This window comes from Camelina sativa, chromosome 10 (genome assembly GCF_030686135.1).
Source record: "Camelina sativa cultivar CO46 ecotype springtype chromosome 10, ASM3068613v1".
Taxonomy (NCBI): Eukaryota; Viridiplantae; Streptophyta; class Magnoliopsida; order Brassicales; family Brassicaceae; genus Camelina; species Camelina sativa.
Genome location: NC_141889.1, coordinates 25,971,993 through 25,994,744, shown reverse-complemented (window position 1 = coordinate 25,994,744; position 22,752 = coordinate 25,971,993). Strand labels below are relative to the sequence as shown.

Sequence of the window (22,752 nt, the reverse complement as noted above, 5' to 3'; positions counted from 1 at the left end):
TTTGAAGTAGACGAACTAATTTTTCCAGTTTGCATTTTTTGAAAACTCGTTTGGTTTTACTGTTAAAATAAATAAAAAGAAAGGAGATGACTTAAAAAAAAAAAATCAGAAAAAATAGATAATGTAAAATCCTCTATCCTTTGTCGGTTCCTTACTATGCCACCTAATTGTGATGTGAGACAGCGCCGCCCATACCTTTCTCTCCCTTTCACCACTGTTCTTTCGCCATACCCCACTGTTCTTTCGCCATACCTCTTTCCTTTCATCATTGTTCTCTCTCTCTCTATTATATACACGAGCTGAACATGTATGATTGGGTTCAGGTAATTTTCTTTCTTGTAAGTTTTTTTAATTTGGTAAGAGTGACTTCTTAAATTTGACAACGAAGTAATTGAGTTGAGGAATAACAGACTCCTATTTTATTTGCGATAACTGGATTTTATTTGTGAGAACTGTATACAACAGACTTAATACCAGACTCCTATTTTATTTCTGATCTATGACTGTTCTCCCTAATCTCAATTCTATTGTAAACTCGATTTGGTTTATATCACAACCGATTTGACAATTCAGTTTTGATTTCAATTTTTTTGCAGTTTTATTCAAGTATTTAGTCTCTGATTATAAGTGCTATTTTCTTCAGTTTCTTTAGTTATCTTCGGTTTGGAAATGAAATATTTCAGTCTATTTGTTCTATTGCTAACTCTATGTATTTCTTGTTTTTAGTTATGTGATTGTTGGACATATTGTGAACCAAAAGTTTGATATAAAGGTTCAATTTTTTTTGTACTTCTTAGATCTTATAGTATAAAGGATTACTGGCTATTGGCATTGAAACTTATAAACATTTCATTGGATGCAGTTGATATTAGAGTAGACATGCCAGTGACATTGCAGCTTCATTCCATCTCTAAGGTACTTATCGTTGCTTTCTTTAACTTTTAAAAAAGTAGCAAAAAAATCGAGTACGAGACATGATTTAGCAAAATTAGAAACATTAAACTAAAACAAATACGACATAGCAATTGTGTTCTTGTAAAAGAAAATTGGATTGCACTGATACATTAATCTTCTTATTGAACAACACCTAGAGCATAACATGCATCTCTAAACGTAGGATATAAAATGCCATCAACAGTACGTAAATCTTCATAACTGGTTGCACCTCTTCTATGTGTTAAAAGGATTTTCATGTAAAACTGACCACCCATAGCTGTTGACCTAAATTGCATCTGAGTAACTCCTGAATTTCTTTGACGCAAGTAACTCTGTTCCAAACAACGTGTTTAGGAAACTCAATGTAAGTCAGCTGTTTTGCCACTGTGTTGTGTGTGTTCATCTTCATCCATTCCAAAAGTTGAGAACCATTAGAGTAATAGAGAGACATCTTGGAACTGGAAAAAAGAAGATTATAATTAATATACTGTGTTAAGTAAAGATAAACAGAATATAATACAAATGGAGAAACTAATTGATTCAATAACTTGAACAGACATTATCAAGCAGTGAATATCGTTTCCAGAGAAGTTAAAGAAGCAAAGGAAGTGAAGAAAGATGATAAGAATGAGAATATTGTAAGTACAACTAACCTGAAGTTAAATAGGAGAATAAATCTTGCCATGATCTTTGCTTGTACGTAGTGGTGTTAGTGTTAGAAAATTACGGGATTTTGGTTATAGGAACTTTTTGTTTTTTTTTTTGGTATCTTAATTAAATATTTATCTCAAACATCCCACAACTGAATTAGCAGAGGCATAAAAAACAGAGGCCATAACAAAGAGTATTGGGCACATATATTTTTTTTTTAACTATACACCTTCTTTGATGTGAAAAAACACTATCATTACATCATTAATATTAAAAAAGAATAACGAAAATATATACATTTAACACTACAAAGTAGGACATTTAGTTTGATCCTACTATTCATGTAACTGGAAAATTAAATTTAAGTTGTAAAACATAACAAAAGCTAAAATAAAATAAGATAAAGGATAAGCCATAAACACACTTGATGTTGATTTGCAAGATTCGACGGCCATTCTCCTTAAACATGAAAAACATGAAATTGACAGTTAGATAAATGTATAACAATGTAAGTTTATAGGTCCAATAATTTCTGTTATATTAATAAGAGTAATATGAATAAAGAGAAAATAATGTAGTACCTACATATGAGTCATCAATTATCTAATCTGTTGGAAAATCTCCTTAAAAACAACATTTGTTGTTTTTGTATCTCTGTTCCCATCCTCATCAACAATTAGGATCTTCAGACCTCTTCTGCTTTTGACTCTTGACACGGCGACGCAAAGTTGGCCGTGAGTAAACCCTGCTCTAGGTAAACTCAATGTCTTTTCAAAATTCCAAAATTCTTGCAAAAGTAACGCAAGTATTTTCCTGAGAATTTAAAAATCAGATAAGTATATATCAACTTTATATTAAATAGACTTGAATATGAAAACAAATACCTGAGAAGTTTTAGTAATCTGATCAATAGATTCCCAGCTACTTAATGGAAAAGAATCTTCAACTTTGTTGCTCAAATCAGGTGTCATGAGTTGAGAAACTCTATGAACATCATTTGAGTCCCTATTGCCCAGCCTGTAGTGTTTTGTTGAAAATAAGGGAAGATATTGTCAACATTTTTGCTTTTAAGAAAACATTTTAAACAAAGAAAAGACTTACTGCATTTTAAATTCAGCAATTTCAGATAGGTCTCCATCAAGAAACAACTTTGTAGAGAATCTAGAATTTTGAACAGATACTTTACCTATATATAAAAAAAAATTGGTTAAGAGGTCGCATAAAGAAAAGTTCATATTATAAATCTTTTATCTTATAAAGCACAAGTCACCTGACCAATAAAAATTTGCCACATCAAATATTAGTTTATATTTATTGTAAGCAAAAAATCAAATAAAAAGAATTACAATTGATCGTGTGAATTGTGAAATGAGGAAAAACAACAAAAAAAAACTGACCCAATTTTCATGTTTTACGAAATTGAACAAAATATTGGCAATGGTAAAGTCTAAGCCCATAACTTTGTGTGTAAACCTTAGAGAAACCAGTTAATTTCATTAACAAAAGCTGTAAATAATTTATCCCTAATTTTACTCCCACTAACACTTCCACGTTAAGAGTGATTTACAACCGATCCATCTCCTATTTAAATCCAAATTCGGGTTCTTCACAATCTTTCTTTGTATTCCTCTCATCTACATCGATTTTTTTCCCTTCTTCTGGTTGCCATATAAACTACTGTCAGTTTAATTTGACAAATCTATCAAACAAGTCCATTCAGGTTTTTCACTACTCTTAATTCAAATTTATTTTCTCTCGGTAACGCATAGTTATTCTCTATGGTTTTACATGAGTTTGGTTAAAAATGCTGATTATAATTTATGGTTTGTGAATCTTTGAATTCTGCTACTAGAAATATGATATTTGTGTATTTACACACTTGTGTAATTTAGAAGCACGTATTGTATCTTCAGTTTGGATCTTATTCAAGTGGACAAATCTAAGCATTGTTTGATTTATTTGTGACAGGTATGAGTACTGCCATGATGCATCGGTATTCCATATTCGATAACGAGAAATACATGAATGAAAAGTAAAGAGAGTTGGTGAACCTGATGAACGTAAGAGCTCTTAGTACTTCCAGTCTCAATTTTTTGTGTGCTATTCAAATGCTTATTTGAATATTAGATCATCTAGAATATTTGCTGATTGAAAGATATATATTCATAATGTGTGTAGTTTTCTATTTCAAAACTGATATGTTTCCCTAAAATAATTACTAGGTGACTTATAATGAAGATTTCAAGGATCAGTAGAGCCCATGTGCTAACTTTGTTATATCTTTAAATTACTAAATTACTTGATTGTGATTTCATTTGTTCTTCATTCAGTATTTGCCTAATCTAACTACTTCTAGATATGGCTCTGACTTTCATATACTCTGTTTATCATTTCTATAACCTAATATCTCTCTCATCTCACCCATCTGACTACAAGTTTCTTTCTTGCAGGTGTTGATTATTAGTTTCAGCCATTACAACAATGTGGATGGAGAAATGATTTCCTAGCTAAGGTGTAGGAAAACGAGAACAACAGCATCAAAATATTACAAGAGGAGGAAACAAAATTCAAATTTTTTATCTTCCAAACGTTAGTATTGTATTTTGCTCGGAAAAATGAGTGAGTGTTAATGGGATTTGCTTCATATATAACAATGTGAATCATTTGAAATAAATTGAATCATAAAATCAAAGGAAAGACCGAGACGAATGTATCTAACTATTACTATTACTTTTTTGAATTTTTTATTCTTACATATATCTTACTTTAGACTTTAGAGGCTCATAATTCAAGGCATTTTTTAAGTATAAAGAGTATTCTATGTATGATCTTGATCTTAAAATTATTTGATTCCGTACGATGTACGGGTGTAACACTAGAGTAATAAGCTTGAATTTGTTACCATTAAATTTTTTGATCCTCGTAAGATTCCCAAGTAATATTATAGGACCTGCAGTTTTTTTTGGTAACATAGGAATATACATTTTTACTGTGATTCTCCCATAAAATACACTCCATAATAGTGTCACTGCAATAAACATCAAATAAGAAGTCGCATAAAAAAAAGGTCATATTATAAACTAGTAATAAGCTTGAATTTGTTACCATTAGATTTTTTAATCCTCATAAGACTCCCAAGTAATATTATAGGACCTGCAGTTTTTTTTGGTAACATAGGAATATACATCTTCAGTGTGATTCTCCCATAAAATACACTCCATGATAGTGTCACTGCAATAAACATCAAATAATAGTGTCATTGCAAGAGAGTCCATAATATGTTGTAAATTTTATAAAGAGAGACATGAAGAAGTATGAAACTCTCCAGACACTTCACTAACCTTAGATCTCGTACCTGAATATCCAACAGCTTTGACTTTTGTCTAGAACAATCTTTCTCAGTAATCTGACTCATACCAACAATTTCTCCAATAATATCTGGGAAAAAAATGGAAATAGAAGCAAACTTATAAGATAATGAAAATCGGAATGCTTAAATAACAGAAAGGATAATCTTTACTGAGAAATATTGAGCTCCACTTGAAAACGATAATCTATTTGGTAACGAAGAATATAACATATGGATCTGCTGGGACATTGGTAATTGGAAATAAAAGAGGTTTTCTGGTGATCTTTTTTGTGTTTAGTGAATGTTGAAGAACATTTATATAGAAGAGGGGAATTGTTGTAACCACCATAAACGTGGATTGTTAGTGGGAGTGAATTTAGGAATGATTTTCAGTTGTGTTTATGTGTTTTGCTTCTCGTCGTGCAGAGGAGAGGAAAATGAAAAGGTGAACGACACATGTTTTGATGCTTCCGTTAAGGTTATTCAAAGTATTGTTGATGGGCTTTTTTGTGGGCTTCAAATATTGTAAATAAGCCATAAACCCAATCACTCAAATTGGTGAAGGACATTCTTAGTTTTTTTTAACACAATTATTTATCCCACGATCTCTTTTTTATAATAGGATTTTGTTTTTTATTTTTTTTAAAAAAGTTATTTGAAAATATCTGATATGACACAACTTTAGTGGACGAGTGACTTCTGCTTTATAGGATAAAATATACTCAGAGAAACTCTTTTTTTTCACACATTATTATTTTTTTCCCAAATTTTTCTCTCTCCTTTTTTTTTTCTTTTTTTTTCTCGAAGAAGAAGAAGAAGTCTTCGACGATTCGTGGGAAGATTGGTTTCAAATTAATCTTAAGGTTAGTAGTATGTATTCAATTTCTCTGAATCGCGTAATCGTTTTCTAAATTTGATAAGTTTTTTTTGGTAACTCGCTCTTATATATTTTGTGTTCATCTTTCTAGGGTTCTTGTTTTTGGTTTGCTTTAGGCATGAAACTATTATGATCGGCTGGGCTTCGTCTCCTTCGTGATGATTGGTTTCAAATTGAGGTTAGTAGTATGTATTTCAATTTCTCTGTATCGTGAATTCGTTTCTAGGATTGATAAGTTTATTTTGTAGTCGCTCTCATGTATGTTGTATTGATCTATCTAGGGTTTTGTTTTTGGTTTGATTCGAGAACGAATTTACAACAATCGTCTGGGCTTGGTCTCCTTCGTGATTGATTTGGTTAGGGTTCTTCCTCCTCTGATCCTCTACGTGTTCTTTGTTTTTTTTTAGGGTTTCTAGATTTACTTTACTCACTAATCGTTCTTATATATATGTATATATATATATGTTGTACTGATCTGATCTAGGGTCTTTTTTTTCTCTTCTTACTTTCATGTTTTTTGGGTTTTGTAGGCTTGACGTTTATAGATATGATTATTTGGTGAAGAAGAAACTTCATAATACTGCAGAGTCGTTTATGACTGAAGGGAAGGTTTCACCTGATCCAGTTGGTATAATAATACTACTTTCTTGTTCCACTTTAATCCTTATTTGATTTTGAGTTTTGTTATGTAATTGTTTTCTTGTGCTGTCAATCTAGACGAAGTTATTACCTAACTCTTTGGATTGTGTTTTTTTTTTATGTAGCAATTGATGCACCTGGAGGGTTTCTCTTTGAGTGGTGGTCTGTGTTGTGGGATATCTTCATTGCAAGGACAAATGAGAAACATTCAGAGCCTGCTGCAGCTTATATTGAGGTGCCTTCCTACTAACCATCTGGGGAGATATGCTCTTTTTTTTTTACCCTCTAGTTTCCACTTTAATAATTGACCATTGGATTTGGAATTTTAGGCACAACAAGGTAAAGCGAAGGAGCAGCAAATGCAAATTCAGCAACTTCAATTGATGCGACAAGCTCAAGCTCATATGCTACATAGAAAACCTAATCACCCTTCTCTAAGGGGTCCAATGAATGCTATTGGTTCTGAAGGGATGATTGGACAGTCAAATGCTAGTGCTTTGGCTGCAAAAAATGTACGAGGAACGTATGAAGCAACCAAATCCAATGAACTCTGAGACATCCCAACCTCATCTTGATGCAAGGATGGCCCTTCTTAAATCAGCAACAAATCATCATGGGTAAATTGGCTCAGTTTTTTTTTCCTGCTGTCGTTTTTCCCCTGTCCTCACACCGTTGACCCCTTCTCATTCTGTCAAAACCGTCAGATGGTCCAAGGTAACCATCAAGGAGGTGTTTCGGCAGCGCTGCAGCAAATTCAGTCGCGAACTCAACAACCCACTGTAACTACTACTTGAGCACCTTACTTTATGACTGTTTAAATCTTCTAGCAGACAAGTCTCCAGTCAAATATTTTGGGTGTGCATCTGAATCTCTTGTACGTGCAGGGAATCAGAAGTGAAGTCAATCTGGGTACATCTCGGAGACAACTGCCAGTGGATCCTTCTACAGTTTATGACCAGGGAATTCTGCAATCAAAGCCAGGTAAAATTTATCCAGTGTAATGCATACTGGAGTATATGCTCAGCTAAAAGATAATTTTGGTCAATACTGGTAGCATGCCTTCAATTTGACTGTGGACTCCAAAATTAACGTATCTGAAAACGCATATTCATGGCTAGATCTATATGTTAAGCTATGAGAATGTTCGAGTGTGTGTATGTAAGAGCGTAATGGTAAATAATAAACAAGCTTTGTTAACGGGGTTCGGTTTTTCCTACATCCCCGAACCTAGTCCTGAACAAATTCACTAGAACAAGATAGCAATTACAACTGCATATGATACAAGCACTACTATGCATATCATTCTATTCTAGATGAATAAACCATCAAAAGATCTATTTATCTTGTTGATGGGGCGACACCACACATCTTGTGTGCATCTCTCAAAACTGCCTTGAAGCGCGCAGGTCTTCATGAAGCGCCCTCTTGGTATTTAATCAATTGCCCAACCCCTAGGGTTGACAACTTTCCTATTATACAACAAATAGAAAATTGAGAAATTTCTTTTTTCTTTATGGATAAGGAAAGTTTCTCTTCATGATCTCATCTTGAATCTTCCATTCAAGATGTTCATCCAGCCAAGCAGCCGCCACTTGGCTTGTCCAAGTCGGCCTTAAGCTTTTGTACTCAAACTCTTTAATTCAGCTTCTTGTACTACTTCCTGTATTTAACGGCGGACTAGTACAAGAACTGCTTCAAACGTTTGATACATCCTCCGATATATCTAACTGCAGTGTTCTTGATTTAACACCTTATCTTCTTTGCTTTGTGTTAATCACTGTGTCAGCACGATCACCAAGTGCTACTTAAGGTCTGCTCTACCAGCATTTGTATTAAGTAATACTCCATCCTTTTTGTCAAGTAATACTTCATCTTCTGTGTCAGCTTTTCCAGCATCTGTATCATGTAGTGCATCAACCCATGTGTCAGTTTTGTCTTATTTTAGTAGAGAATCCATACATGTTCTAAACATGTTAAAACTTCAATCAACACAACATGTTCAATCTCTCCCTTGGTGATTGAGTTTTATAATTCCATGCTCCTTTTTAAACCGGCTTCAGTCTCTCCCTTAATGATTGACTTTTCAATTCTATGCATCTTATAAAACCAGTCATCACAATATCTTCAGTATCCCTTACCTTTTATGTGAAAAGTTATGATAAATTACATAGGGTGTGATATGCTAATGGCCTGATGAGAACCTTTTGCTTACAATTTGTTAGATCAATTCTTATGGTGTTGTGTTTTTCCCTTGTGAAGGATTAAACCATGGAGTGAGTGGTCTACCTTTGAAGGGATGGCCATTAACTGTATGTCACTGTGTTTCTTCTCAGAATTTATTTGTTTGTCATTACAAGCTCAGTTTTTTGCTAAGTTTCTTGACAAATGTTACAGGGCATCGAGCAATTTCGACCAGGTTTAGGTGGGCCTCAGGTTCAGAAATCTTTTCTACAAAATCAAAGTCAATTTCAGCTCTCGCCGCAGCAGCAACAACAACAACAGATCTCCGCTTCCTCGAGGTATTACTCTGTCTCTCTCTTTTTGTTTTTATTTGAGGATTGAAAGCGAACCAGTACAACTGATTGAGTTCATGATCTGATCAGATTTATTTTCCTGTATTTAAGCAATTGGCTTTTGTATTATTGTGGTTTTGGAATCAAGATTTTAATTTTGGTTTTAGTTTTCTTGATCCAACTACAAAGAAAGAACCTCTCTTTAACAACGAATTCAAAGCCTTTATTTGGTTCTGGCTTCTTGTTTTGCGGATTTTAGTTTTTGATGTTTTTGTTTTGGTTTTGTTTTCTCAAAACCCAGAAAAGATCATGGGCAGACACTAATATAATAGTGTTGGACATTGTCCCGAGCAAGATTGTGAACTGTTGAGAATGGTGGTGCATGCATGTTGGGAATTGGAAAAGAGGTTGCGATTTCTTGGATGGGAATGACCCCTACGGCTTAGCAAGTCTTAAGACAAAAGACATAAAACCATCAGCTTAGAAAAATTATACCAACGGCTTAATGAGATATAACACAATGAGTCAAAAAGACTTTAAAAGGGAAATGATTAAAGTCTTAAGACAAAGACTAGACAGAGAAAACTAAAGAGTTGTACCATCGGCTTTGAATCAGACCAACGACTTAATGAGATTATAAGACAAGGATAAAGAGTCAAAGGGGAATGATTAAAAAGTCTTAAGACAAAGACTAGACAGAGAAAACTAAAGAGTTCACAATTTTGTGTATCATCGGCTTTGAATCAGACCAACGGCTTAATGAGATTATAAGACAAGGATAAAGAGTCAAAAGGGAATGATTAAAAAGTCTTAAGACAAAGACTAGATAGAAAACTAAAGAGTTCACAATTTTGTGTACCATCGGCTTTGAAAAATTAGACCAACGGCTTAATGAGACATAAAACAAGGACAAAGAGTCAAAAAGAGGGAATGATTAAAAAGTCAGAAAACTAAAGAGTGTGTACCATCGGCTTTGAATCAGACCAACAACTTAATGAGATTATAAGACAAGGATAAAGAGTCAACGGGGAATGATTAAAAAGTCTTAAGACAAAGACTAGATAGAAAACTAAAGAGTTCACAATTGTGTGTACCATCGGCTTTGAAAAATCAGACCAACGACTTAATGAGACATAAGTCAAAGAGTCAAAAAGAGGGAATGATTAAAAGTCTTAAGACAAAGACTAGACAGAAACTAAAGAGTGTGTACCATCGGCTTTGAATCAGACCAACGACTTAATGAGATATATGACAAAGGATAAAGAGTCAAAGGGGAATGATTAAAAAGTCTTAAGACAAAGACTAGACAGAGAAAACTAAAGAGGTCGTAAGACAGGACTGTGACTTGCTGGATGGTAAAAACGACCAGCAGAGAAAAGAAGGCTTAAGAGAAGAAGAGGTAAGTATATGGCCACTTAAATTTGAAAGACGACGAATTCTGATTTTCTCAGGTATGTGCTTTTGGAGATGTTCAGATTTTAAGATGGGTAGATTCAAGTGTAGCAGACTTCTTTGACAGGTATATGCTTTCCGACCTTTTTGTTTTTATGTGCTTTGCAAACTTGTTTGTATATGAAAATCACAAGTGAGAGATTGAAGTATAAACTAATTGATTTCCTCAGGTTTATATTCTCATTGATGCCAAGGATAATTTCTGAGCGTAGCAGGGTTTATGCTCAGGTATATGCTTATCTCGACTTCTCCTTATAAATAGATTTTATATAACTTAAAATTACAGATCTAAGCACCATATATAATAAAAATGTTTTATTATGTTAGCTGTCTTAGTATCATTACTATCCTTGATCTATTCGTCAAAATTCTAGAAACTTCTTGCTAAAATATCATTGATAAAAAATGTTGATTTTGCTTTGGGTGTTCGAATATTACATTGTGTGTGTTTAAATTGTTAATTCTCTCTGTTTCAATGCTTGTGTATTATTATAAGATATCTTATTCTATATAATGGATGCATCTTAGAGTCTCTGGAAGATATTTATTTTGACAATATATGTGAATTATGTAGATTATGATTGTAGTTTCCTTGTATTTTGAAAGTACTTGTTCTGAGTTTATGTGAGTTATGTCAATTATGATTGTAGTTTTCTTGGTATCTTGAATTGTTTTGAGTTTTATGTTTAAAACCTTAAACATCTGAATGTCATCCTAGAATTCTGCATCACATTTTGTGTTTAAAGTACTATCTCTGATTTTGTGTGACTTATTTAGATTATGATTGTAGTTTCCTTGTATCTTAAAAGTTGAGTTTATGTGAGTTATGTCAATTATGATTGTAGTTTTCTTGGTATCTTGAATTGTTTTGAGTTTTTGTTGAAAACTTTAAACATGTGAATGTCATCCTAGAATTCTGCAGTCTTTCTGTGTATGATAGTTTCTTTTAGTTTATGAAATGTAGATGCATCTTGGAGTCTTCTGTAGATACGTATATTGAATCTATGTGATTTTCCTGCACATTGTTTATGGTAATAATATTCTTAAATCTCGAGTGTATTTGTTTTGCTTTATGCTCGAAACCCATGGGCCATGGTGATTGATTATTCTAAAGCTTGCGAAAATTTTGCATTATCAACTAATGATTATTGTGCTAGATATTATAAATTATACCCCTGGCTTGAGTCTCTTGTTTTATGTATGAAATAGATACATGAATGAGTTTCATGTACGTCTTTGTTTTAAGCGTAGTTGAAATTCTTGCAGATTATGTTAGTATTTTTCTTGAATCATGAATAGATTTGTTTTGTGTTATGCTCTCAATCTTTGGTGATCGATTCAAACATGTAAAGTTACATTCCCAAATTTTGCATCATACACTGATCACTGATGATTAGTGTGTTAGACTTTATCACTTGTACTTGCTGGCTTGTTCTTTTTTAATATAATGATCTGAAGTATTTTATATTATTGTCCTACGGCCTATCCTTCCTCCTTTGGTCTCTTAGAGTCGGTGAAACTTGCTTCTCGTTTGAATCATTCATTGGTGTGTATGTTACAGTTTGAATATGCAAGTTATATTCTTTGATCTTTTGATTCTTTACCATATGCCTTTTGTTTTAATCACACTTTTATATGACTGATGTCAAAGTTCAGCTGCAAACCTTTCAATATATGTGAATTATGTAGATTATGATTGTAGTTTCCTTGTATCTTGAAAGTACTTATTTTGAGTTTATGTGAGTTATGTCAATTATGATTGTAGTTTTCTTGGTATCTTGAATTGTTTTGAGTTTTATGTTTAAAACCTTAAACATGTGAATGTCATCCTAGAATTCTGCATTACATTTTGTGTTTAAAGTACTATCTCTGATTTTGTGTGACTATGTAGATTATGATTGTAGTTTCCTTGTATTTTGAAAGTACTTGTTTTGAGTTTATGTGAGTTATGTCAATTATGATTGTAGTTTTCTTGGTATCTTGAATTGTTTTGAGTTTTATGTTTAAAACCTTAAACATCTGAATGTCATCCTAGAATTCTGCATTACATTTTGTGTTTAAAGTACTATCTCTGATTTTGTGTGACTTATTTAGATTATGATTGTAGTTTCCTTGTATCTTGAAAGTATTTGTTTTGAGTTTATGTGAGTTATGTCAATTATGATTGTAGTTTTCTTCTATCTTGAATTGTTTTGAGTTTATGTTGAAAACTTTAAACATGTGAGTGTCATCCTAGAATTCTGCATTACATTTTGTGTTTAAAGTACTATCTCTGTTTTGATCTTTGTGTGTATGATAGTTTCTTTCAGTTTATGAAATGTAGATGCATCTTGGAGTCTTCTGTAGATAACGTATATTGAAACTATGTGATTTTCCTGCACATTATTTATGGTAATAATATTCTTGAATTTCGAGTGTATTTGTTTTGCGTTATGCTCGAAACCCATGGTGATTGATTGTTCTAATGCTTATTGTGCTAGATATTATAAATTATACCCCTGGCTTGAGTCTCTTGTTTTATGTATGAAAAAGATACATGTATGAGTTTCATGTACGTCTTTGTTTTAAGCTAGTTGTAATTCTTGCAGATTATGTTAGTATTTTTCTTGAATCATGAATAGATTTGTTTTGTGTTATGCTCTCAATCTTTAGTGATCGATTCAAACATGTAAAGTGACATTCCCAAATTTTGCATCATACACTGATCACTGATGATTAGTGTGTTAGACTTTATCACTTGTACTTGTTGGCTTGTTCTTTTTTAATATAATGATCTGAAGTATTTTATATTATTGTCCTACTGCCTATCCTTCCTTTGGTCTCTTAGAGTCGGTGAAACTTGATTCTCGTTTGAATCATTGGTGTGTATGTTCAGTAAGAATATGCAAATGATATTTTTTGATCTTTTGATACCATATGCCTTTTGTTTTAATCACACTTTTATATGATTGATGTCAAAGTTCAGCTGCAAACCTTTCAATATTTTAATCTTTCACCTTTATTGTTGTCTGTTTGGTTGAAATGACAATTGAATTTGAATTTTAGTTATGTTTTTCTGCATTTTGTAGCTTTGTGGTATATTGTATGTATATGGTCATGACTCATGATCATGAACACAGTTCTTGCATTTTGGTTGGTAGACTGAGCTTCTTGCGTCATTACCATTCTCTGCATCGTTTACTATCTATAGTGGTGTCGGATTTGTAGAAAGAGTGATTTCATTATTGGTCTGATAGTTTTTTTTCTTTTTTCTTTTTTCTTATCATTATTCTATGGATGATAACATTTTTTATGTTATTTTGATCAGATTTTAAATCTGAAGTTTTATATCAGCTTCTTCTTATCCTTTTGCTTTTTGGTTTTTATAGTATTGTATCATTTTGTTGTTTGTTTTAATTGTTAGCCGCATACTATGGTCTATGGGTTCGGCCTCCCACGGTAGTACCTCCAAATATGCTAGTTAGATTAGATGACTCTAAAGAATGTGTAGTCCGGTGCTGCGGGAGCAGTGTCACTCCATGTTAGGAATGTCTTTTTCTCATATGTTTGAGGTTTAGATATTTACCCTATAATGGGTTTCTCAAGTTTATGTGTGGAATGTGTTGTATCCTATAATGTGTTTCTCAAGTTGGGTTAACTCTCGATCTGATCTAGTACAATCAGTTGGTCGAACAAAGCACAAAAACAAAAACAAAAAAAGATCTCAGGATAACTAAAATTAAAATATAATTGGTTTGAACCAAACTTAACACAATTCTTTGATTAAGTCCATAGATCCCTCCAACGTTAAAAATTCTCTGATTTGTCCTCTCCAAAAACACAAATACTTAAGAACAGAAGCAACAAAGTTTCATATAACTCATACTTGATAACATCCATTGGACTGATCATCATCACTTTAAACTTGAGAGTGAAGTAAAGTTTTATAATTAAAACATATTCGTAACAACCACAACTTCCATTAGACTCTTCATCTTCACCGTTAGATGATAAATTTAGAAACAGAAACATCATTAGATGATTAAACTCTATGATGACTTTAAAAGCTACTAAGAAGCCGAGAGAGGGATTGGGTTCATAATACGTTTGGTCCCTCTTCAAAGCAAGAGATATAGAATAAGAACACTCAAGAATTGATTGGTAGTTGAGACTACCTATTTTTGTTGTTTTCCATTGATATAAATAAGCAAGTACACGAAGCAAATAACGGAATAGAGAAGTGGCGTCATTGACTCCTACAATGCAGGAAATAGGAATGTGGACTACAGTCTCCTAGAAAGTAGGTTGACAAAGCCTCTTATTTGATAACTGAAACAAATGAAAGATGTCCCCATGACTTTGTTAACCCATGTACTTGGGATTCGATCAACGTGGCCTAGATGACACCCTTTGTGCCACCTCAGTCTTGTGACCTCCATCCTCAGCTGTCGCTATCCTATCAACACTACCGCTGTCAAACAGATGCTTGTCCTCAAGGTTCACGTGAAACTGAGGAAAACTCAACGACAACTGCTTCAAACTCTCCCAAGTTGCTTCTTCTGGTGGCAAGTTGCGCCACTTAACCAGAACCTCTGTACTGTGCCCAGACTCCTGCTCAACCTCCCGTGAACGCAACACACTTTCCGGCTCCAAGCACAATACACCATCCTCTCGAAGTGGTGGCAATGCCACATAAACCAACACTTCCTCACCAACCCATTTTTTTAACAAGGACACGTGAAAAACAGGATGTATACGTGAGCCTTCTGGTAGTGCTAAACGATACGCCACAGCCCCAACTCTTTCTGTAATTTGAAAAGGACCATAGAACCGACTTGAAAGCTTTTTGCAGAATCTTTGGATCACAGACTGCTGTTGTGCAGTCGATACGGCTGTAGTCGAATAAAAACCCTATCCCCAACCAGAAATGTAACATCACAATGCTTCTTATCCGCCAGCTACTTCATGCGGTTTTTCGAGGCCGTGAGATGTTGCATCAACTCACCCAAAAGCTCATCTCTGTTACGCAAATGCTCATCAATCTCGCCCAACAAAGAAGATCCAAAGGGAGACATACCAGTACTGGCTTGAAAAGTGGTGTTGTAAAAATATTCTGCCCAAGGTAAGAAGGTGCTCCACTGTTTGGTCAATGTTGTACAAAGCAATGCAAGAACTGCTCGATGCACCGATAGACGACTTCAGTCTGGCTGTCTGCCTGTCTACCCGGGGGTGATAGGTGGAAGACCGACAAAGTTTAGTGCCTCACAACTTCCAGAATTCTTGCCCGAAGTTGCTGAGAAATACTGGATCACGGTCGCTGAGAATGGAGCGTGGTAGAAAGTGTAACTTCACAACAAATGCAACAAACTTACCTGCTACCGTAGATGCAGTGTAGGGATGCTTCAAGGGAACCAGATGTGCCGATTTGCTTAACCGATCAACAACCACCATGATAGTTGTGTAGCCATCGGATTTTGGCAAGTCGTCTACAAAATCCATAGACACATCCTCCCATAGCTGCTCTGGGACGACAAGTGGTACGAGTAGACCAGTGGGTGACATAGTCTGCTGATATGTATATATTTTACACTATTTCATCATGCATTTGTTATTCATTTTGTTCTCTTACCTTATTGTTTTGCATTGTTTTTAGTCTCTTTTGCATAATAATACATATCTAGGTAGTCTTTGCATTGGTCTTGCATACATCTTGCATATTAGAGTTGGGATGACTGCACGAAGGCATTCTTGGCAAAGTTCTTCTCCAATGCCAGAACTGCACGTCTTAGGAATGACATCTCTTGTTTTACTCAGAAGAGCTCAGAATCATTCTGTGAGGCCTGGGAGCGTTTCAAGGGTTACTAGAGCCAGTGTCCTCACCATGGGTTCAGCAACGAGTCACTGCTGAGCACTCTATACCGTGGTGTACTTCCAAAAATCTGCATGCTGCTTGACACTACCTCTAACGGAAATTTCCTGAACAGAGAAGTGGATGAGGGATGGCAACTCGTTGATAATCTCGCCCAATCTGACGGCAACTACAATGAAGATTATGACCGCACAGTTAGAGGTGACATCAGTTCTGAGGAACGTCAATGAGAAGCTAGAACGTATCTTGCTAAGTCAGCAGAGGAGCGTCCACTACGTATTTGAGGATGACCCTTTCCAAATTCCAGATGGGGAGGGTGAGCAGTCTGAAGAGATAAACTATGTCCAGAATCAAGGTGGATACAACAAAGGTTACAACCAATACAAGGCAAACCCAAATTTGTCTTACAGAAGTAACAACGTTGCTAATCCGCAAGATCAGGTGTACCCCCCACAACAACAACATCAAGGTCAACAAAAACCTTTTGTTCCTTACAATCAAGGATTCGCGCCTAAGCAACAATTCCAACATGGCTATCCGGCTCCCTCTGGACCCCCACCAGGATTTCCATCTCCACAAGTTCCGCCTACACAAGCTCCTGACCAAGAAATAAAGCAAGGTGCTGTTCGTTTGGTGTGTTAGATGCAGTATCTAGATGCAGATACAGGTTATTGTTTGTTTAGTCATAATTAAGAAATGAACTGAATGCAATATCTGGATTCGTTTTAAAAACTCATCCAAAAAAAGTTGAAATTCTGGATGAGATTTTTGTGAGAGTTTGGCTACAGTAAACTCATCCAAACATTATAAATGACTAAAATACCCCTAATTTTAATTCTCCTAAATTCTAACATTTACAAACCCTAAATTCTCTCTCGAAGCTCGACTCCATTGTAGGAGCTCTGTTTCGTTCTCCAACCACAAGACCTCGACTCCATTGTAGAAGCTCCACCATTGCTCGAATCCATTGCTTGCAGCTTTGTTTTGATTCTCCACCATAGAAGAAGCTCGCAGCTCTGGTTCCGATTCTCCAGCTCACAGAACTCGTAAGTCTTTTGTTGTTGATGGTTTGATTTTTTTTTTCAATTCGTGTTGCAGCAGAAGCAAACTGTTGATTTTTTCCACTTGGGTGTTTATTAAACCATGAGATAGAGCTCTTGTTCTTATGAATTTTGATATCTCTGATTTTTTCCATTTGGGTGTTTATGAAACCATGAGATTTAGCTTAGAGGTTTTGAAGAGATGTGTTATCTATGACATTTTCCATTTGGGTGTTTATGAAACAATGAATTTAGCTTGTGTTCTTAAGAGATTTAGCTTGTGCTCTTAAGAGATTTGCTATCTATGAATGAGGTTTGTGACTTTACTTATTTCAAATGCAGATTGTGCAATCAAAGAGTAAACGATGACATCTGTACCAGGCAGTGATTTAAGTATCCTCTTCTACTTCTCTGCAACTTATGTTTGTGATTTGTGATCCGATTTATGTGTCTTCAGTTGTAGTTAGTATGGTCTTTGTGATTTGTGATTGCTTTATGTGTTTATACTCTACTATGTTTAGCCTTTGCCTTATGTATCTTGTGATGGGTTTGTGATTTGTTTCTGATTTGTGATTGCTTTATGTGTTTATACTCTATCTATTTTTAGCCTTTGCCTTATGTATCTTGTGATGGGTTTGTAATTTGTGATTGATTTGTGGTTTAGAATCTAAGATGGAGTGATGAACAAAGCCGTTTTTATCTTGAACTTCGACTTGAAGAGAATCTAAAAGGCAATATAAGAAACCACATAGTGAATGAAGCTGGGAAACAAACGATTACATCCAAGTTCTATGATGCATTTGGTGAGAAGCATAATTGGAAAAAATTTAGGAGCAAGTTTAATACGTGTAAGAAGCAATACACAACTTTCCGGAAATTGACTCATAATAGAACTGGAATGAGCTATTATCCCAATGGGTCCATAGACATGAGTGATGATTGGTGGGATGAGCGTTGTAAGGTATATAGCTTCTTCTTTAGAATTTTTTTTCTTCTTCTTTGGTCTCTAGTTCTTCTTCTGTGGTCTCTAGTTTATCTTCAGAGGATGATGAAACTTAAGTATAATTTTTATTTTAGGAGTGGCCTGGAGCTAGAAAGATAAAGGATAAACCAGTACCAAACACTGATTTAATGGAAAAAATGTTTGGGTCAGTTCATATAACTGGAGCTGAGGGTTGGAGTGCTCAACAGGGTGAAAACCATTTAGACAACAACATGATGCTGAATCAAGACAAAAACATGATGCTCCCCCAGCTTCCAATGCTCCTGCAGCTTCCAATGCTCCTGTAGCTTCCAATGCTCCTGCAGCTTCCAATGTACCAAAGTATCCTCGAAAAAGACGTGCATGACAAGCTGTGGAAAGACAAGCAGTGGCAGATGTGATAAGGGATAGTATTCAATCACGTGATGAGATACTTACCTACAAGAATCAACTCATGGAGAGTCACCCTGACTTTAGTTGTAGTCAGCTTAGGGCTATGAGGGTTTTAAATTCTCTGTCTAGTATAAGAATGTGGTCTCCATTGTTCAAAGCAGCTATGAAACATCTCAAGGAAGACGCTACCAACCGTCAAACGTTCATAAGCTTTGAAGATGATGAGAACAAAGTTCTTTACTTGGAGTTTGAGACTGGTGAAAGCAGAGGCTGGTGAAACATAATCTGTAGTTTTTTTTTTTTTAGTTTAGTGTGTAGAGAATCTGTAGTTTGGTGTGTTTGGTGTGTATGACTTTGATAAGAACATAATCTGTCTTTTATCGATAATGATGAAATAAGTGTTCTTGTTCACTTCTCTCTACTTCTTATTACTTATATGCTCATTCTCTTCTTCTCTCGTTTGGCTCGTTGTTCTCTCTATCTCTGGTTGTTTAGTATGAATTCTCTTCTTCGGTTGGCTTGATCAGAACTTTGATCAGAACTTTGTTTGTTTTGTTATCAACCATCAGTTTCTTTTGCTTTTATTGCAGGATACATTTAGACCATCATTTGAGGATGATGACATCGACTTGATATTAGAGGAAGAAGAACATATGTATTTTGCAATACAAGAAGTTTATAGAGTTAATACTAATAGAGAGATGCAAAGGACAGATCGAGGTGGAGGTTGGCGTCGGGTACAACGGTTTATGCATGAGTCTGAGAAACAGTGTTTTGATATCCTCCGAATGAATCAAGGTACATTTCTGAGTTTATGTCAGGTGCTATCACAGAAATATAAACTTGAAGAATCATGCCATGTCTATCTTGAAGAGAGTGTAGCAATGTTTATTGAAATGGTGGCACAAGATGTAACAGTCCGGGTCTTAGCTGAACGATATCAGCATTCTTTGGATACAGTAAAAAGAAAGCTAGATGATGTTTTAGCGGTTCTGTTGAAGCTTGCAGCAGATATAGTGAAGCCATCCAGAGGTGAGTTTGCAAAACCTAGTCCTAAACTAGTAAAAGATAGTAGGTATTGGCCTTTTTTTGAAAACTGAATTGGTGCTTTAGATGGCACTCATATATCTGTTCGCCCTCCATCTAATAGTGCGGAAGCATGTAGAGGTAGAAAATCTGAACCAACAATGAATGTTCTAGTGATCTGTAACTTTAGCATGAGATTTATATTTGCTTATGTTGGAGTTCCTGGTAGAGCACATGACACTAAGGTTTTAACACATTGTGCTACTCATGAACCTTCCTTCCCTCATCCACCAAATGGCAAGTACTATCTAGTAGACTCAGGTTACCCAACTAGAACCGGTTATCTAGGGCCTCATCGTAAAGCTAGGTATCATCTTGATTTGTTTGCAAGGGGAGGACCACCTACTAGCACTAGAGAGCTGTTTAACCGTAGACATTCTAGTTTGCGTTCTATGATAGAGAGAACATTTGGTGTTTGGAAAGCAAAGTGGAGGATTTTAGATAGGAAACATCCTAAGTATGAGCTGAAAAAGTGGATAAAGATTGTGACAGCAACTATGGCACTTCACAACTTTATTCGAGATTCACACTTTGAAGACCGTGACTTTGCTTATTGGGAGATGGTAGATTATTATGAGAATCATGGTGACCAAGCTGTAGAAAATGAAGAAGAAGGTAACATTGAACATACTCCATACATTCCAACTGGTGATAGAGCAATGGAGACTCTCCGTGATGTTATAACTGAAAATATAGGAAGAGGACGTCAACTTCCGTATTAGAATGTTTTTATGGCTTCCTGAAAAGATAGGAAGAGGACGACAAGAGTGAGTTTTGATTCTTCCGTATTACCATCAATTAGACTTTCATTGATTGTTTTTATGGCTTTGTTTGGTCAATATTGGAGAGGTTTTTATGACACTAGTACTTGATATTGTTCACGTACCATGGTAAAGATGTGAATGTCTAATTGATGGCTTATGATGAGTTCTGATTGTTGCAGGGGAACCATGACACTCTTGTCTCAAGGAGGAGGATGTCTCAATGAGGAGGATCATCCCTCATGGGTCCATAGACATGAGTTGTGATTGTTGCAGGGGAACCATGGCACATTGAGAGAAGTGGACACTTATTTTTCAAATTGATAGCACACTCATATTGTTGTGTTTGTTCAAATCGATGGACCACTTTTGAATTTGTTATCTTCTAAACATAAAACATATTTTGAACAAATTCATGTTTTAGAAAATTACTATAAGGTTTTGTTGGATCCTATTAAAGTTATTAAAGTTATTTTTGGTGTTATTTTAGAAACAAAATACATGCTTAATGTGTTTTGTGTTATTTTAGAAAATACATGTTTAATGTTAATTGATATAACCAAAATATTTTTTATAGTGTATTTTTAAATCAGAAAAGATGATTTCATTTTTAAATATTTATTAGATGTTTATTTAAATTTTATAAGAAAATTATTTAACTATAAACATAACCAAAATCACTAAACCACAAAATGAAGGGTATTTTTGTCATTTTCATGTATTGTATCTAGATTTCTATACCAGATTACAAAACAAACATAGTTTGTTCTAGATACAATTTCTGGATGAATTAAACCAAAAATACAAACGAACAGTATCTGGATGCCGCGTCTAGATACTGCGTCCAGATACTAAATCCAACTATTGCGTCTAGATCACGAAACGAACAGCACCCAAATGATGCAACAAATTCTTCAGGGTCAAGCTAGTAGTTCTATGGATACTGCTAAGAAGTTTGCTGACCTTAGTTAGAGGATGGAATGTTCCTACAATGATCTGAACGTCAAATTTGAAGCTCTCAATTCGAAAATAAGGTACATGGAAGGCTAATCCCCTTCTACTTCTGCACCAAAGCCTGGCCAATTCCCAGGAAAGGCTGTTCAGAACTCCAAGGAGTTCGACAATGCCACTACGCTGAGAAGTGGCCCAAGTTTGTGAGCAGATGCATGACACAGAGCTTCACAACCTCAGGATCAGATGCATGGCTATCACATCTGAGACTGCACCATGGTATGCAGATGTCGTGAACTACAAGGTATGTGGAAAAGTTCCTTATCACATGGATCCCTATAGAAAGAAGAAGTTTTTCAGAGAGGTCAACCGCTACTTCTGGGATGAACCCTATCTGTACAAGACGTCACTGCGGACAGTGAGGAATTAGATGGGGAGGGTTTTGTTCAGGATGACGCTCAGATGGAGAACCCAATCGAAGCAGTCAAAGATCCAATCGAGCCAGTGAAGCAGTCCGAACCTGAAACTGTTAAGGAACCTGCTGTTCCTGATGACAAACCTATGAGATTCATCCCTCCACCGTACAAGCCTCCTTTACCATTCCCAGTGAGGTTCAAGAAGCAGCTTACAGAGAAGTACAAAGCCTTGTTCCAAAAACAAGTCAAGGAAATTGAGTTGAGAATGCCATTGTTGGATGTATTCGCACTTGTTCCTCACTACCAGAAATTGCTCAAGGACTTAGTGATGGAGAGATCAAAAGAAGTTCAAGGCATGGTGGTACTAAGTCTTGGGTGCAGTGCAATCATCCAGAAGAAGATTGTACCCAAGAAGCTCAAAGATCCTATATCACTCACTCTACCTTGCTCCCTTGGACCTATGTCTTTTGATAGGTGTCTATGTGATCTTGGCGCTTTAGTTAATCTGATGCCACTCTCTGTTGCTATGAGGTTGGGTATTACAAGGTTCAAGGGTTGCGACATCTCTCTCATCCTTGCAGATAGATCAGTGAGATTTCCAAATGGTATTTTAGAAGACTTACCCGTCAGGATCAGAGACGTGGAAGTACCAACCGACTTTGTGGTTCTGGAGATGGATGAAGTACCAAAAGATCCTCTGATCTTAGGAAGATCGTTCCTGGCGACTGCTGGAGCCATCATTGATGTCAGAAATGGCAAGATTGATCTAAATCTGGGTGACGACTTCATTATGAAGTTTGACATCAAGGATATCTTGAAGAAGCCAACAATAGGAGGATAAGTCTTATACATTGAAGA

The 22,752-nt window shown here is 35.3% G+C and overlaps 5 protein-coding genes, 1 long non-coding RNA gene, 1 other non-coding gene and 1 pseudogene across 13 annotated transcripts; 5 read left to right on the top strand and 3 right to left on the bottom strand.

The window, feature by feature from the left end:
• The first annotated feature begins 126 nt into the window (after positions 1-126).
• Positions 127-4,284, top strand: LOC104719745 (uncharacterized). 3 transcript variants are annotated; one of them, XR_002033607.2, is made up of 6 exons: positions 157-323; positions 727-772; positions 863-915; positions 1,493-1,574; positions 3,556-3,647; positions 4,038-4,284. It is a non-coding gene; the product is annotated as an uncharacterized LOC104719745 (long non-coding RNA). The 3 variants fall into 3 exon arrangements; XR_015569243.1 differs by lacking the exon at positions 727-772 and having other exon boundaries at positions 127-323; XR_756663.2 differs by lacking the exon at positions 157-323 and having other exon boundaries at positions 446-772.
• Positions 1,772-5,383, bottom strand: LOC104719746 (uncharacterized). 3 transcript variants are annotated; one of them, XM_087470657.1, is made up of 8 exons: positions 5,108-5,383; positions 4,929-5,025; positions 4,693-4,818; positions 4,490-4,615; positions 2,689-2,773; positions 2,472-2,604; positions 2,169-2,400; positions 1,772-2,046 (listed from the first exon to the last, which is right to left on the bottom strand). In XM_087470657.1, the coding sequence occupies exons 3-7, from the start codon at positions 4,772-4,774 to the stop codon at positions 2,359-2,361; spliced, it is 468 nt and encodes a 155-aa protein (XP_087326783.1). In that variant the 5' UTR covers positions 4,775-4,818; positions 4,929-5,025; positions 5,108-5,383; the 3' UTR covers positions 1,772-2,046; positions 2,169-2,358. The 3 variants fall into 3 exon arrangements, with proteins under 3 accessions (XP_087326783.1, XP_087326785.1, XP_087326784.1); XM_087470659.1 differs by having other exon boundaries at positions 2,173-2,400; XM_087470658.1 differs by having other exon boundaries at positions 4,943-5,025; positions 5,108-5,226.
• Positions 5,384-5,904: 521 nt separating this feature from the next.
• On the top strand, positions 5,905-10,484 carry LOC104720664 (transcriptional corepressor LEUNIG_HOMOLOG-like). 2 transcript variants are annotated; one of them, XM_087470518.1, is made up of 10 exons: positions 5,905-5,991; positions 6,095-6,169; positions 6,344-6,441; positions 6,578-6,687; positions 6,782-7,069; positions 7,157-7,231; positions 7,337-7,433; positions 8,712-8,761; positions 8,847-8,971; positions 9,267-10,484. In XM_087470518.1, the coding sequence occupies exons 6-10, from the start codon at positions 7,157-7,159 to the stop codon at positions 9,292-9,294; spliced, it is 375 nt and encodes a 124-aa protein (XP_087326644.1). In that variant the 5' UTR covers positions 5,905-5,991; positions 6,095-6,169; positions 6,344-6,441; positions 6,578-6,687; positions 6,782-7,069; the 3' UTR covers positions 9,295-10,484. The 2 variants fall into 2 exon arrangements, with proteins under 2 accessions (XP_087326644.1, XP_087326643.1); XM_087470517.1 differs by lacking the exon at positions 9,267-10,484 and having other exon boundaries at positions 5,930-5,991; positions 8,847-9,092.
• A 4,298-nt stretch (positions 10,485-14,782) lies between these two features.
• On the bottom strand, positions 14,783-15,958 carry LOC147937382 (uncharacterized). The gene is made up of 3 exons (XM_087468777.1): positions 15,769-15,958; positions 15,402-15,509; positions 14,783-15,288 (listed from the first exon to the last, which is right to left on the bottom strand). Exons 1-3 carry the CDS (start codon positions 15,956-15,958, stop codon positions 14,783-14,785), a joined length of 804 nt encoding a protein of 267 aa, XP_087324903.1.
• A 219-nt stretch (positions 15,959-16,177) lies between these two features.
• LOC147937381 (small nucleolar RNA R71) lies at positions 16,178-16,284 on the bottom strand. The gene has a single exon (XR_015569739.1). It is a non-coding gene; the product is annotated as a small nucleolar RNA R71 (small nucleolar RNA).
• A 1,638-nt stretch (positions 16,285-17,922) lies between these two features.
• On the top strand, positions 17,923-19,091 carry LOC147937380 (uncharacterized; annotated as a pseudogene). Its single transcript, XR_015568248.1, has 3 exons — positions 17,923-17,931; positions 17,970-18,266; positions 18,383-19,091. The product of XR_015568248.1 is annotated as an uncharacterized LOC147937380 (transcript).
• Positions 19,092-19,381: 290 nt separating this feature from the next.
• Positions 19,382-19,780, top strand: LOC147937379 (uncharacterized). The gene has a single exon (XM_087468776.1). It carries the CDS (start codon positions 19,382-19,384, stop codon positions 19,778-19,780), a length of 399 nt encoding a protein of 132 aa, XP_087324902.1.
• On the top strand, positions 19,511-20,488 carry LOC147937378 (uncharacterized). Its single transcript, XM_087470516.1, has one exon. The coding sequence runs from the start codon at positions 19,868-19,870 to the stop codon at positions 20,486-20,488; it is 621 nt and encodes a 206-aa protein (XP_087326642.1). The 5' UTR covers positions 19,511-19,867.
• The last annotated feature ends 2,264 nt before the right edge of the window (positions 20,489-22,752 follow it).